The following is a 15180-nucleotide window of genomic DNA, read 5'->3' as shown; positions in this document are numbered from 1 at the left end:
ATATAATATTGCAGTGAAAACTAGATGGACTAATATTATTCTTTTCATTTGTTAAATTAAAAGCTATGCACAGAGTATATGCATGAGTGACAAAGGCCTGAATTTGTCAATTAGTAGCAATTATATTCAACAGTAAGGATTTTATGTTTGGGTAGGCCTTTCCCAAGGACTTCTATAAGGAAAAACCTAGGGTTGGTTACTGACTTCTAATAAATAATGCCTACAATTTCTAGGAAGTTAAAAGTTGACATAATTTATCCAAGAAATAATTATTTTCTTAATTTAGAAAGACAGAATAGTTTCTTTTTTCTTTTCAGATGTAGGTTTTTCTGGCTTTAGAAAAAAATGCTTGTTTTTCTTCAATGGAAATAATTCCACAGGCACACTTGTTTTATGTCTGTTCATCTGTAGTCAGAAAGACAAGTCTGGTATTTCCTTTCAGGACTCCCTTGAGTCATTAAAAAAAATCTTCCTATCTATCTATCTATGTATCTATCTATCTATCATCCATCTAGCTTTGATTTTTTCCTCTTCTGTGCTTTATTATTTAATTAGTACCCATTTCTGAAGAAGAAATAAAATGACATAAGATTATAGAAAATAATTTCTTTCATTGTAAGACTGAATAGAAAAAATTTTCTTTCATTATAAGACTGAGTAGAATAAATAATACTTTGTTAGTCTCTGTGCCTCTATGTGCCATGGAGAAATTTGACTGCCGGTTTTGACTGACTTAGTTATTTAAGTAAAATAACTGGCTTAGTACTAATTATTATTATGTAGTATCAGAGAAAGTTGTTTTTCCTACTTGTTGAGCTCAGTAGTTCTTCATATTTTGAGCGAAAGAGCAGAGGTAGGATAGCTTTTCCAAGGTAGAGGTAAGAACCTTGGGTAGGGAAGGAAGATTTATGAAACATTTAAAAAATTATTCTTCCCTTGCTTTGTTTTTAGACATAATGTTAAGTTTATTTTGAAATTAAAAACAACATAAAAGAACATGTGATTTTTCTACTTATTGAAAGAGAGAATTAAATACAAAACAGGGACGGAAAGAATCCTATGCCTGGTGAAGGTCAAGGATTCCCATAACCTACAGGGAATTTGGGGTCAGCCTGTCCCATTGTATATTATGGCAAAGATAATCGTCATCTCATTTGGGTCCATTTTCCTCTCTATCTCTCCTTAACTGAAGATCCCATGTGATATACCCACACTGAATCTAAATAGCCTATCTCAGGGCCTGAATCACATGTGGGCAACAGCAGGAATGGTAACAGAGAATTTCTAAGTCCTATCTTACTTGTTATTGTTGCTATGTCTTTTTCTTAGTTTGTATCTGAGGCAACATCAGCTTTTTCAGACAGAATGGCTTCAGAATAGTAAAAAAGACACAGAAGCCCTAAAATATGTATGTATGTATAGGTGTGTGTGCATGCATGAGCACTCGTGTGTAAATTTTTCATTATAGATAAAAGCACACTTGGAATTAGCAATAGATGCAATTTGGGACTTAACTCTTTCAGTATGTCTTATTTCTAAGCAAAGTATTTAGTTTGGTTACTAATTACTAAACATTGAGAACTAAATTGCAAACACCGAGAACTAAAATGTTCAAATGGGAAATTACAGTTAAAGACCATGGTAATGAATAAAAGATACAAATCGTTTAAACTCTTATGTAAAATTTGATAAGATGTTTTACACAACTTTAATACATTGACAAGGTCTTGTGGAGAAAACAGTTCCAGATGGTAAATATACACAAGGGATTTAGTCAAACAATTTTTTGGCAAGAATATTATGAATTTTGTAATCTGTTGGGAGCCAATGAAATACAAAGATGAGTCTAGTTAATAATCTACAATTATTGGTTGAAGAAGTATATTAGTGCTAATTTCCCTCCGTTTGTCCTAGCTTTTCTCTTCTGTCAATCCCACGAGCCTTTGGCACAATGAAGTGGGTAACCTTTATTTCCCTTCTCTTTCTCTTTAGCTCAGCTTATTCCAGGGGTGTGTTTCGTCGAGATACACGTAAGAAATCCATTTTTCTATTGTTCAACTTTTATTCCATTTTCCTAGTAAAATAAAGTTTTAGTAAACTCTGCATCTTTAAAGAATTATTTTGTCATGTATTTCTAAAATGGGATAGTATTTTGTATTTTTGAAGTCTTACAAGGTTGTCTTATTAATAAAATTCAAACATCCTAGGTAAAATAAAAGGTCAGAATTGTTTAGTGGCTGTAATTTTCTTTTGCCCACTAAGGAAAGTGCAAAGTAACTTAGAGTGACTTAAACTTCACAGAACAGAGTTGAAGATTGAATGCATAACTGTCCCTAAGACCTATCCATTGCACTATGCTTTATTTAAAAGCCACAAAACCTGTGCTGTTGATCTCATAAATAGAACTTGTATTTATATTTACTTTCATTTTAGTCTGTCTTCTCAGTTGCTGTTGATATACACTAAAAGAGTATTAGATATTACCTGTTTGAATATAAAACTATAAATATCTAATAATTTTAAAAATAGTATTCTTGATAATTGAATTATTCCTCTGTTTAAAGGCAGAAGAAATAATTCACCATTATCCTGACTTTTTCTGTAGGAATCAGAGCCCAATATTTTGAAACAAATGCATAATCTAAGTCAAATGGAAAGAAATATAAAAAGTAACATTATTACTTCTTGTTTTCTTCAGTATTTAACAACCCTTTTTTTTCTCCCCTTCCCCAGACAAGAGTGAGGTTGCTCATCGGTTTAAAGATTTGGGAGAAGAACATTTCAAAGGCTTGTAAGTTAAAATATCGATGAATCAAATTTAATGTTTCTAATAGTGTTGTTTATTATTCTAAAATGCTTCTATTTCCTTGTCATCAGGTTCAGATTCTAAAACAGTGCTGTCTAGTAGAGTTTTCTCCATTGAGGAAGATATTCTGTATCTGGGCAATCCAATAAGGTAGTCACTGGTCACATGGCTATTGAGTACTCCAAATATGACAAGTGCAACTGAGAAACAAAAACTTAAATTGTATTTAATTGTAGTTAATTTGAATGTATATAGTCATATGTGGCTAATGGCTACTATATTGGACAGTACAGCTCTGGAACTTGCTTGGTGGAAAGGACTTTAATATAGGTTTCCTTTGGTGGCTTATCCACTAAATCTTCTTTACATACCAAACACTCCTGTGCTGAGTTGGGAATATTTAAATATTTTTTAATCTAGTAAAAAATGAGAAAATAGTTTGTTTTTTAAACGTCTACCTAATCCTACAGGCTAATTAAAGAGATGTGTGGGGATCAGATGTGGTGGTTCACACCTGTAATCCCAGCACTTTGGAAGGCTGATGCAGGAGAATTGTATGAGCCCAGGAGTTCGAGACCAGCCTGGGCAAGTCTCTGAAAAAAAAAAAAAAAAAAAAAATTAGCCAGGCATGGTGGCACATGCTTGTAATCCTAGCTACCTAGGAGGCTGAGGTAGAAGGATCGCTTGGACCTGAGGGGTCAAGGCTACAGTGAGCCACGATTGTGCCACTGCACTCCAGCCTGGGTGACAGAGTGAGACCTTGTTTCAAAAAAGGAAAAGTGTGGGATTTGTTTTAGTTTTAAGTAATTCTAAGGATTTTTAAAATGCCTAGTCTTGACAATTAGATCTATTTGGCATACAATTTGCTTGCTTGATCTATGTGTGTGCATCTACTGACACACGCATGCATATAAACGTCAGGGAACTACCATCCTCTTTGCCTAGGAAGCCACACATGCCTATCTAGGCCTCAGATCATACCTGATATGAATAGGCTTTCTGGACAATGATGAAGAAGATGTATAAAAGATAGAACGTATACCCATACATGATTTGTTCTCTAGCATAGCAATCTGTTACATATTAAAGTTTTATTACACTACATTTTTCTACATCCTTTGTTTCAGGGTGCTGGTTGCTTTTTCTCAGTATCTTCAGCAGTGTCCATTTGAAGAGCATGTAAAATTAGTGAATGAAGTAACTGAATTTGCAAAAACATGTGTTGCTGATGAGTCAGCTGAAAATTGTGACAAATCACTTGTAAGTACATTCTAATTTTGGAGATTCTTCCTGCTGTTTGAAGTAATCCCAAGCATTTCAAAGGAATTTTTTTTTTTTTTTTTTTAGTTTTCTCAATGATTATTAAACGTCCCGATTTGTAAGAAACACTCAAAAGTTGCTCATAGACTGATAAGCCATTGTTTCTTTTGGGATAGAGATGCTTTAGCTATGCCCACAGTTTTAAAATCATTTCTTTATTGAGACCAAACACAATAGTCATGGTGTATTTAAATGGCAATTTGTCATTTGTAGATACCTCTTTTTAAAATTTGAGGTTTGGTTTTCTTTTGTAGAGGCTAATAGGGATATGATAGCATGTATTATTTATTTATTTATCTTATTTTATTATGGTAAGAACCCTTAACGTGAAATCTACCCCCTTACATTTTTAAGTGTACAATCCGTTATTGTTAACTATCGGTACACTGTTGTACAGCTTCCTCATCTTACTTTATTGAAACTTTGTGTCCATTGATTAGTAACCCCTCATTTCCTCCTCCCCCAGCCACTGGAAACCATCATTATACTCTTTGATTCTATGAGTTTGACTATTTTAGCTACCTCATATAAGCGATATCATGTACTGTTTATCTTTTTGTGACTGACTTATTTCCCTTAGCATAATGCATTCAAAGTCCAACCATGTTGTTGCCTATTGCAGTATTTCCTTCTTTTCAAGACTGAATAATATTCCAGTGCATGTGTATACCACATTTTCTTTATCCAGTAATGTGTTGATGAACATTTAGGTTGGTTTTCTACATCTTGACTATTATGGATAGTGTGGCAATGAACACAGGAGAGCTACCATCTCTTAGAGATGATAGCATGGTTTTTGTCATCAGAAAACACCAACTGATTTCTATGCTAATTTTGTTACCTGGGTGGAATAATAATACAGCTGTACATTCCTCATTTTAGATATCTTTGTATTTTTACATACAATAAAAAAGTAGAGTACTTAGTCATGTTGAAGAATTTTAAATTTTTAGTATTTCCACATCAATCTTCAAAACAAGGACAGGTTTATCGTTCTTTTACCACTCAATCTATATATGCTTCTTATGGGCAAGGCGAGTTTTTATCACTGGAGCCTTTCCCCTTCTTATTATGTACCTCTCCCTCACAGCAGAGTCAGGACTTTAACTTTACACAATACTCTGGTGCTACGTAAGAATTCTTAAAAATACATAGAAAAATTAATAAATTCTGTCTAGAGTAGTATATTTTCCCTGGGGTTACAGTTACTTTCATAATAAAAATTAGAGATAAGGAAAGGACTCATTTATTGGAAAGTGATTTTAGATAACATTTCTAGAAGAAAAATGTCTACATCTTAATAGTCACTTAATATATGATAGATTGTGTTACTCCTCAGTTTTCAACAGCATATACTAAAAACTGGCCCTCTAGAAAGGTGGCAGATGAAGTGAGAAACTATTTGAATGTTTTTTTGCCCTAGGTGAATTCACATGCTGCTTAGAAGCTTATTTTCCCTTGATTTCTGTTATAATGATTGCTCTTACCCTTTAGTTTTAGGTTTTGAAATAGGAGTCATATAACTTTCCTTAAAGCTATTGACTGTCTTTTTGCCCTGTTTTATTCACCATAGTTATAGTGTGACAGTTAATTCTTATGAAAATTATATAGAGATGGTTAAATCATTGGAAACTCTAAACCTGGGTTGGGAGGAAAAGTGGATTTTTAAATAATTTCCTCACCAAGCTTAACCAGTATATTAAATCCTTTCTACTGTTCTTTGGCTATAAAGAAAAAAGGTATTGTACAGCAACTGAAACCTGCTTTCTTCCATTTAGCATACTCTTTTTGGAGACAAATTATGCACAGTCGCAACTCTTCGTGAAACCTATGGTGAAATGGCTGACTGCTGTGCAAAACAAGAACCTGAGAGAAATGAATGCTTCCTGCAACACAAAGATGACAACCCGAACCTCCCCCCATTGGTGAGACCAGAGGTTGATGTGATGTGCACTGCTTTTCATGATAATGAAGCGACATTTTTGAAAAAGTAAGTAATCGGATGTTTATACTTCAAAATTAAAAAGCATGGAGCAACTCCATAGGCCAACACTCTATAAAAATTACCATAACAAAAATATTTTCAACATTAAGACTTGGAAGTTTTGTTATGATGATTTTTTAGAGAAGTAGTATTTGATACCACAAAATTCTACACAGCAAAAAATATGATCAAAGATATTTTGAAGTTTATCGAAACAGGATACAACCTTTCTGAAAAATTTAAGATAGACATATTTAATGTATTATGAAGATATTTATATATAGTTGTCATAATTGATTTCGTTTTAGTCAGCAACATTATATTGCCAAAATTTAACCATTTAGGCACACACACACACATGCACGCACACACAAACTTAACCCTTTTTTCCACAGACTTAAAGAATGTCAAAGACGAGACCATCATGTGCAAATTGAGCTTAACTGGTTAATTAGATATATTTGGATTTTGGAGGTTCTGGGGAGAATGTCAATTGCAATTATCTCTGTAATACTGTCTGCTATAGAAAAGTGACTGTTTTTCTTTTTCAAAATGTAGATACTTATATGAAGTTGCCAGAAGACATCCTTACTTTTATGCCCCAGAACTCCTTTTCTTTGCTGCAAGGTATAAAGCTGCTTTTGCAGAATGTTGTCAAGCTGCTGATAAAGCTGCCTGCCTCTTACCAAAGGTACTGTGCGAAGGAAGAGAAAAAAGGAGTTCATAATCCAACCTGATTTTGTCCATTTTGTGGCTAGATTTCAGGAAACTGAGTGTCTGATATAAACTTCCCGACATGGCCAAAAAAGCCTTCCTCTTATCTCTCTTGAAAATCTTTCATCTTTGAAGGCCTACACCCTCATTTCTTCTTTTAAGATTTGCCAATGATGATCTGACAGAGGTCATCACTGTGCATGTGTTTAAACATTTCACCACTTTTTATGGCAGTGATCACTATAGTGAAATACTGAAACTTGTTGGTCAAATTGCACAGCAAGGGGCCACAGTTCTTGTTTGTCTTTTCATGATCATTTTTATTAGGGAGGGAATTCAAAGTGGAGACTTTTACTGCATCTAGATGCCTGAGTTCATGCATTCATTCCATAAATATATATTATGGAATGCTTTATTTTCTTTTCTGAGGAGTTTACTGATGTTGATGGAGGAGAGACTGAAATGAATTATACACAAAATTTAAAAATTAGCAAAATTGCAGTCCCTGGGATATTAGTGTACTCTTTCTCTGACTTTTCTCCCACTTTTAAGACTCTTTTCCCTGACAATGTTTCCAGTTAGTTTCTAACTGCGTAGGTAATTCCGCTATGACCAGAATGATCCAATGATCTTTCCTTTTCTTACAGAACAAAATCGTTATTCACCAAAAGGAGTACTTGGGAATTTAGGCATAAATTATGTCTTCAAAATTTAATTTGGCAGTTTCATCTGAGCTTATGGAGGGATGTTTTATGTAGAATTTTTCTTCTAATTTTCACCAAATTATTCCTTTTTGTAGCTTGATGAACTTCGGGATCAAGGGAAGGCTTCGTCTGCCAAACAGAGACTCAAGTGTGCCAGTCTCCAAAAATTCGGAGACAGAGCTTTCAAAGCATGGTAAATATTTTTGAACATAGTTAACATCTTTTTAATGATGTAAATGATAATGCTTCAGTGACAAAATTGTACATTTTTATGCATTTTGCAAAGTGCTGTCAAATACATTTCTTTGGTTGTCTAAAAGGTAAAACTCTAATAGAGGTAAAAATCAAATATCAATGTCAATTTGACATTATTTTTAATCTTTTCTAAATAGTCAAATAATTTAGAGGATACTATCCTTTTTGGCCTAAAAAAGGGGACAGATATTTAAATTCTATTTATTTATGAAAACTTGGGCTCTTATTCTAATGGTTCATTATTTTTATAGAGCTGTAGGCATGGTTCTTTATTTAATTTTTTTAAAGTTATTTTTAATTTTTGTGGATACATAGTAGGTATACGTATTTATGGGGTATATGAGATATTTTGATACAAGTATACAACATATATAATCCCTTTATTTAATTTTATCTTCCCCCCAATGATCTAAAACTCTTTGCTTGTCCTTTTATGTCTTATAGTTAAGTTCAGTCGCCAACTAAGCTGAAGTTACTTCTTATTTTTGCATAACTCCAGCTCTGATCTTCATCTCATGTTTTTGCCTGAGCCTCTGTTTTCATATCACTTAGTTGGTTCTGGGAGCATACTTTAATAGCCATGTCAAGAAAAATACTAGCTGCCCCCTCACCCTCACTCCTTACCTATTAGTCAACAGCAAATCAACACAACAGAAGATAAAATGAAAATAACAGACGTTATGCATGCTCTCTAGAAACTGTCAATTGAACTGTATTTGCTCATCATTCCTACCATCTACACCACCAAAATAAACCAAGTTTATAAACAAAACAACCCCAACATAAAATTATACACAGATAAACAGGCTATGATTGATTTTTGGGAAAGAAGTCTTCTTTACCCGATTTTGGCAACTGTGAAATGACTAGAGAATGAAGAAAATTAGACGTTTACATCTTGTCATAGAGTTTGAAGATAGTGCTGGATCTTTCTTTTTATAAGTATGATCAATAAAAACTCCCTCATTCTGTAGAAGTTATAAGATTTCTTTTCTAAGAGACCTTTAGAAGTCAGAAAGAATGTGTTTCAATTGAGAAAAAAGATAATTGGAGTTTGTGTAGTACTTCCTAGATTATAAAATGCTTTTGTATGTATTATCTAATTTAATCCTCAAAAGAATTCTTCAATTTAGCATGTTGTCATGGCACTGCAGAGGCTAAAGCTCAGAGAGGCTGAGCCCTCTGCTAACAAGTCCTGCTGCTAACAAGTGATAAAGCCAAAGCTGGAAGTCACATCTGGACACCAAACCTGATGCTTCTCAGCCTGTTACCCCTTTTAGAGTTCCTTTTTTATTTCTGCTTTTATGACTTACTAGATTTCTACCCACCACACACACACTCTTAAATGGATGATTCTGCCCTAAGGAAAAATGATTACCGTTTGGTTCAGAACTAGAACTAATGAATTTAAAAAAATATTTCTGTATGTCCATTTTGAATTTTCTTTTGAGAAATAGTATTTGCCTAGTGCTTTCATATAAAATATTGCATGATAATACCATTTTGATTGGCAATTTTCTTTTTAGGGCAGTAGCTCGCTTGAGCCAGAAATTTCCCAAAGCTGAGTTTGCGGAAGTTTCCAAGTTAGTGACAGATCTTACCAAAGTCCACACGGAATGCTGCCATGGAGATCTGCTTGAATGTGCTGATGACAGGGTAAAGAGTCATCGACATGCTCTTTGGTATCTTGCAAACACAAGTTGGTAGAATGGATGCGTTTGGTATCTTTAGTGATAGCTGACAGTGGGTTGAGATTGTCTTCTGTGCTTTTGTCTGCCCTATCTTCCATCTTTCCGTGCCTATGGTGGTGATACCTTTCTGTTTTTAACCTGGCTATAAATTACCTGATAAACCCATTCGCTGATTTGTAACTCCTTTCACTCATGCTCTAACTGTAAATAAAGGCTTAAACTGAAGTAGAACAGTTACAAGGTTCTACTTGGCAGAACATCTGCAAGGTAGATGTCTAAGAAGATTTTTTTTTTCTTTTCTTGAGACAGAGTTTCACTCTTGTTGCCCAGGCTGGAGTGCAATGGTGTGATCATGGCTCAGCGCAACCTCTGCCTCCTGGGTTCAAGTGATTCTCATGCCTCAGCCTCCCAAGTAGCTGGGATTACATGCATGCGCCACCATGCCTGGCTAATTTTGTATTTTTAGTAGAGGCGGGATTTCACCATGTTGTCCAGGCTATTCTCGAACTCCTGACCTCAGGTGATCCACCGCCTCGGCCTCCCAAAGTGCTGGGATTACAGGCATGAGCCATCGTACTCGGCCTAAGAAGATTTTTTGAGGGAGGTAGGTGGACTTGGAGAAGATCACTACTTGAAGAGATTTTTGGAAATGACGTATTTTTCTTCTCTATATTCCTTCCCTTAATTAATTGTCTTTGTTAGACGTGCAAATATTTGGAATGATATCTCTTTTCTCCAAACTTATAATGTTTTCTTTCTCCCTTTCTTCAAGATTAAACTTATGGGCAAATACTAGAATCCTAATCTCTCGTGGCACTTTCTGGAAAATTTAAGGCAGCTATTTTATGTATGTAAGCAGGGTCTATGGCTATGATCTTGACTCATTTTTCCAAAATCTTCAATATTTTATTTGGTTATTTGGTTTCAAAAGGCCTGCACTTAATTTTGGGGAGATTATTTGGAAAAACAGCATTGAGTTTTAATGAAAAAAACTTAAATGCCCTAACAGTAGGAACATAAAATTAATAAATAACTGAGCTGAGCACCTGCTACTGATTAGTCTATTTTAATCAAGTGGGAATGTTTTTGTAGTCCTATCTACATCTCCAGGTTTAGGAGCAAACAGAGTATGTTCATAGAAGGCACATGTGTATGGTCTTAGAATACAATGAATATGTTCTGCCAATTTAATAAAGGTCTGAGGAAAATGTATAGCAATGTCAATTCGTGTTGAACAATTTCCACCAACTTACTTATAGGCGAACCTTGCCAAGTATATGTGTGAAAATCAAGATTCAATCTCCAGTAAACTGAAGGAATGCTGTGATAAACCTCTGTTGGAAAAATCCCACTGCCTTGCCGAAGTGGAAAATGATGAGATGCCTGCTGACTTGCCTTCATTAGCTGCTGATTATGTTGAGAGTAAGGATGTTTGCAAAAACTATGCTGAGGCAAAGGATGTCTTCCTGGGCATGTAAGTAGATAAGAAATTATTCTTTTATAGCTTTGGTATGACTTCACAACTTAGGAGGATGGTCTAGGCTTTTCTGTGGAATTGCTACAATTTCCCTGCTGCCCAGAATGTTTCTTCATCCTTCCCTTTCCCAGCCTTTAACAATTTTTGAAATAGTTAATTGGTCAAATACATTATCGTAAAATAATATATGCTCATGGCAAAAGCTCAACATTCCTTACTCCTTAGGGATATTTCTGAAAATACCTCTAGAAACATTTTGTGTATATATAAATTATGTATACTTCATTCATTCATTCCAGGTGTAGTTCTTGAACATCTATGTGTGTGACTACGTATTGCCTGTCTGTCTGACTAATCTAATCTAGTCTATCTATCTAATCTATACAATGGTAGCAAAGAAGTATAAAAAGAAATATAGAGTCTGACATCAGGTGCTTTATATTTGGTGAAAAGACTGGAAGTTCAGTATAATGGCAATATGGTATGAAACTCAATTACAAAATAAATGTTTATATATTATCAGAAAGTGTGGTGATAAAGTTTGCATTTTTGTTGTTGGATTATGATAACATGCTATGCACTAAATAATATTTCATAAAATTATGTACCTTACAAGATTTCACTCATACAGAGAAGAAACAGAGTATTTTAAGAACATATCTCTACCCATCTATCAAAATCCTTTTGAGATGTAGTTTAAATCAAACAAAATATTAATAAAAATAACAGGTGTCATTCATCAAAGACTTCATATGTGCCAAGCAGTGTGTGCTTTTTGTAGATTATGTCATGTAGTTATCATAATCCACCTCCTGGGACAGATAACATTTTTTTTTTTTTTTGAGAAAGAGTTTTCCTCTTGTTGCCCAGGCTGGAGTGCAATGGCGCCATCTTGGCTCACCGCAACCTCTACCTCCCAGGTTCAAACGATTCTGCTGCCTCAGCCTCCCGAGTAGCTAGGATTACAGGCACGCACCACCATGCCTGGCTAATTTTGTATTTTTAGTAGAGACAGGGTTTCACCATGCTGGTCAGGCTGGTCTAAAACTCCTGACATCAGGTGATTTGCCTGCCTCAGCCTCCTGAAGTGCTGAGACTACAAGTATGAACCATGGCGCCCAGCCGACAAATACTATTGTTATCTTGTTATCTCCATTCTACCGAGAAGGAGACGAAGGCTCTGATCATTTAAATAAGTTGCCTAAGGTGATGCAGTAATATAAGTGGCAGAGCTAGGAATTGAGCCTTGGTAACTTTAACTCTGGACCCCAAGTCCTTAGCTACTAAGCTTTACTGCATGGGGTTTAGTCAAATTAAGACTTTTGGAATATGAGTTACTTTTGAGGTTAGCTTTGTGATTTTTTTTTGGTGCTCATTTGTCCAACAAAGTCTATTTTATTTTCATCTTAATTAGGTTTTTGTATGAATATGCAAGAAGGCATCCTGATTACTCTGTCATGCTGCTGCTGAGACTTGCCAAGGCATACGAAGCCACCCTAGAGAAGTGCTGTGCCGCTGCAGATCCTCATGAATGCTATGCCAAAGTGGTAGGTTTATTGTTGGAAAAAAATGTTGTTCTTTGACTGATGATTCCAATAATGAGAAAGAAAAATAATGCAAGAATGTAAAATGATATACAGTGCAATTTAGATCTTTTCTTGAGATGGTTTCAATTCTGCAATCTTAAACATGATAGAAAAAGTAGCCTTAGAATGATTAACAAAATTTAGACTAGTCTAGAATAGAAAGATCTGAATAGAGCAATCTCTGTGAAATTTTGATCTTTTTTTCTGTTTTTCACAATCCTGAGAACAAAATAACTTAAAGTAAATTTAACTGTTAATTAGAAGATACTTAACTTAGATGTAAAGTGAGTTAACCTGATCCCAGGACTAATCAAGTACTAGAATTAGTATCTTCAGGCAAATTATAGAACCTGTTCCTTTAGAAGATTTTCAAATCTTTTTGAGAATGTTTAGGAGTAGTTCTACAGGAAATTAAGTTAGGAGAGGAAATCTGTTCTGGAGGACTTTTAGGGTTCCCACTAGCATATGTAATGGTTTCCAAACTATTCAGAATCAGATAAAACTCATTTTTTCCTCTGTCAAGAAGCTACTAGATGCCAGGCACCATGCACGACCAATGACCAAGGTAAAATCTCTCATTTTGGAGAGCCCAGAATCTAACTAGAAAGGTGAACTAATAATAATAATATGTATAATCATAGCCATAACTTATTAAACTTTTATTACATGCAAGGCACTGCTTAATTTCATTAGCTTAACTGATTTACAGAGCAGCTCTATGAGATGAGTACCATCTTTGCCCTCTTTTAGGGATAAGGATTCTGAAATGTGGAGATGGTAAGTAAAATTGCACAATTGAAGAATGAGTTAGATAACTTGGCTCAAATACTGGTCATTGAACTTCAGAGCCTGAATATTCTTAGCCACTTACATGATGCAAGCTCACCAAATAAATCGTTTGAATGTAATGTGGCAGCGTGGCATTGATATTCGTCTGTTTGTGTGGCTTTGAGTAGAAAGGAGAAAGGATATCATTCTGACCAGAGGGGTGAAAAACAACCTGCATCTGATCCTCAGGCATAATACTATCAACACAATTCTTCTATGTTTCAGTTTGATGAATTTCAACCTCTTGTGGAAGAGCCTCAGAATTTAGTCAAACAAAATTGTGAACTTTTTGAGCAGCTTGGAGAATACAAATTCCAGAATGCGTAAGTAATTTTTATTGATTGATTTTTGATCAATTTGTAATTATTTAAGACTTAATATATGAACCACCTAGCATAAAACTTGTAAGAATGAGAATACATTACATATTTCTAATCACTCTTTGTCAAGAAAGATAGGAGAGGAGAGATTAAATAGTTGATAGGGTGGAGAGGCCTATATTTGAATGTAGTCTAAGAATTGTTCTCTTAAGACTGGAAGTATGTAGACTGGGAGGGTAAATACGAAATCTTGGTATATCGAACTGAGGATGTCCCTTGAAGGTTAAGAAATAGTTAATGGGCAAATAGAACATGGCAATATTTTGTAGAGCAGGAAGTAGTAGGCCTTGAATAGCAGTCGCTCAAAAAGTAATATGTGAGCTGAACACAAAATGTAACGAATTTAGATTCATGTTTGAATATTAAATTCAGGTTGTTTGGGAGATGCACCTAGTGTCTGATGATTAAACCTTGTGTTTCTGTGGAATTTCCCTCCATGGAAGAGACAGAGAGAGAATGGCTTGTGGACTAATATCCCAATTCAATAGAACCTTATCTATGAAGGTTAAAAACAAGAAGAGATATGTTATACAGTAGATATTTATTGTGTGGCTCATACACATAGTGCTCTTCTGATTATTGGTTTTAGGGATAATAACAGTGAACAAGACATAGTTTCTTTCCTCAAGTAGATTACAATCATAGATTGACTTTTAATGGTGACTGGCATTCTTAATACATGATTATTATATATTAGGTACCATGCCAGATTAATTATAATACTTTACTACTTTTAATTTAACCCTTGAACTATCCCTATTGAGTCAGATATATTTCTTCCATTTTCTACTTGTATCTTTCAAGTTCAGCACATGCTGATATATATGAAGCTCTCTCCAGGTTTTATTGAAAGAAGAAATTAATAAATTTATTAATGTCACTGAAGTAGGTAACTCACTTTCCCAAGATTATACAAGTAGTACAGGTGGAACTCAAAGCCAGGTTTGACTAGTTGTTCAGGAGAAAGTTTTCTCCCCTCCACTAACCCACTACTCTGCAGATGGAGATAATATGATGAATGGAATATAGGAACATCTTAGTTGATTCCGGCCAAGTGTTCTCTGTTTTATCTACTATGCTAGACAGTTTCTTGCCTTGCTGAAAACACATGGACTTCTTTTTTTCAGGCTATTAGTTCGTTACACCAAGAAAGTACCCCAAGTGTCAACTCCAACTCTTGTAGAGGTCTCAAGAAACCTAGGAAAAGTGGGTGCCAAATGTTGTAAACTTCCTGAAGCAAAAAGAATGCCCTGTGCAGAAGACTATGTGAGTCTTTAAAAAATATAATAAATTAATAATGAAAAAATTTTACCTTTAGATATTGATAATGCTAGCTTTCATAAGCAGAAGAGAGTAATGTGTGTGTGCATATTTGTGTGCGTGTGTGTGCATGTATGCATGTGTATTTGTGATATTGGCAGCCAGGGTCCCAAAG

General features: G+C 34.8%; 1 protein-coding gene across 1 annotated transcript in view; it reads left to right on the top strand.

The window, feature by feature from the left end:
• The first annotated feature begins 1862 nt into the window (after positions 1–1862).
• The window catches only part of ALB (albumin), an 18026-nt gene continuing 4708 nt past the window's right edge, over positions 1863–15180 (top strand). Inside the window, exons 1-11 of the mRNA XM_011968975.1 lie at positions 1863–2030; positions 2734–2791; positions 3934–4066; positions 5905–6116; positions 6669–6801; positions 7624–7721; positions 9310–9439; positions 10734–10948; positions 12366–12498; positions 13591–13688; positions 14873–15011. Of these exons, the coding sequence (XP_011824365.1) occupies positions 1952–2030; positions 2734–2791; positions 3934–4066; positions 5905–6116; positions 6669–6801; positions 7624–7721; positions 9310–9439; positions 10734–10948; positions 12366–12498; positions 13591–13688; positions 14873–15011 (1428 nt within the window). The 5' untranslated portion in view covers positions 1863–1951. The remainder of the gene's footprint in view (positions 2031–2733; positions 2792–3933; positions 4067–5904; positions 6117–6668; positions 6802–7623; positions 7722–9309; positions 9440–10733; positions 10949–12365; positions 12499–13590; positions 13689–14872; positions 15012–15180) is intronic.

Source organism: Mandrillus leucophaeus, unplaced genomic scaffold, assembly GCF_000951045.1.
Source record: "Mandrillus leucophaeus isolate KB7577 unplaced genomic scaffold, Mleu.le_1.0 Scaffold868, whole genome shotgun sequence".
NCBI lineage: Eukaryota > Metazoa > Chordata > Mammalia > Primates > Cercopithecidae > Mandrillus > Mandrillus leucophaeus.
Note: the sequence above shows the minus strand (reverse complement) of the source record. Positions and strands in the feature narration are given on the sequence as shown.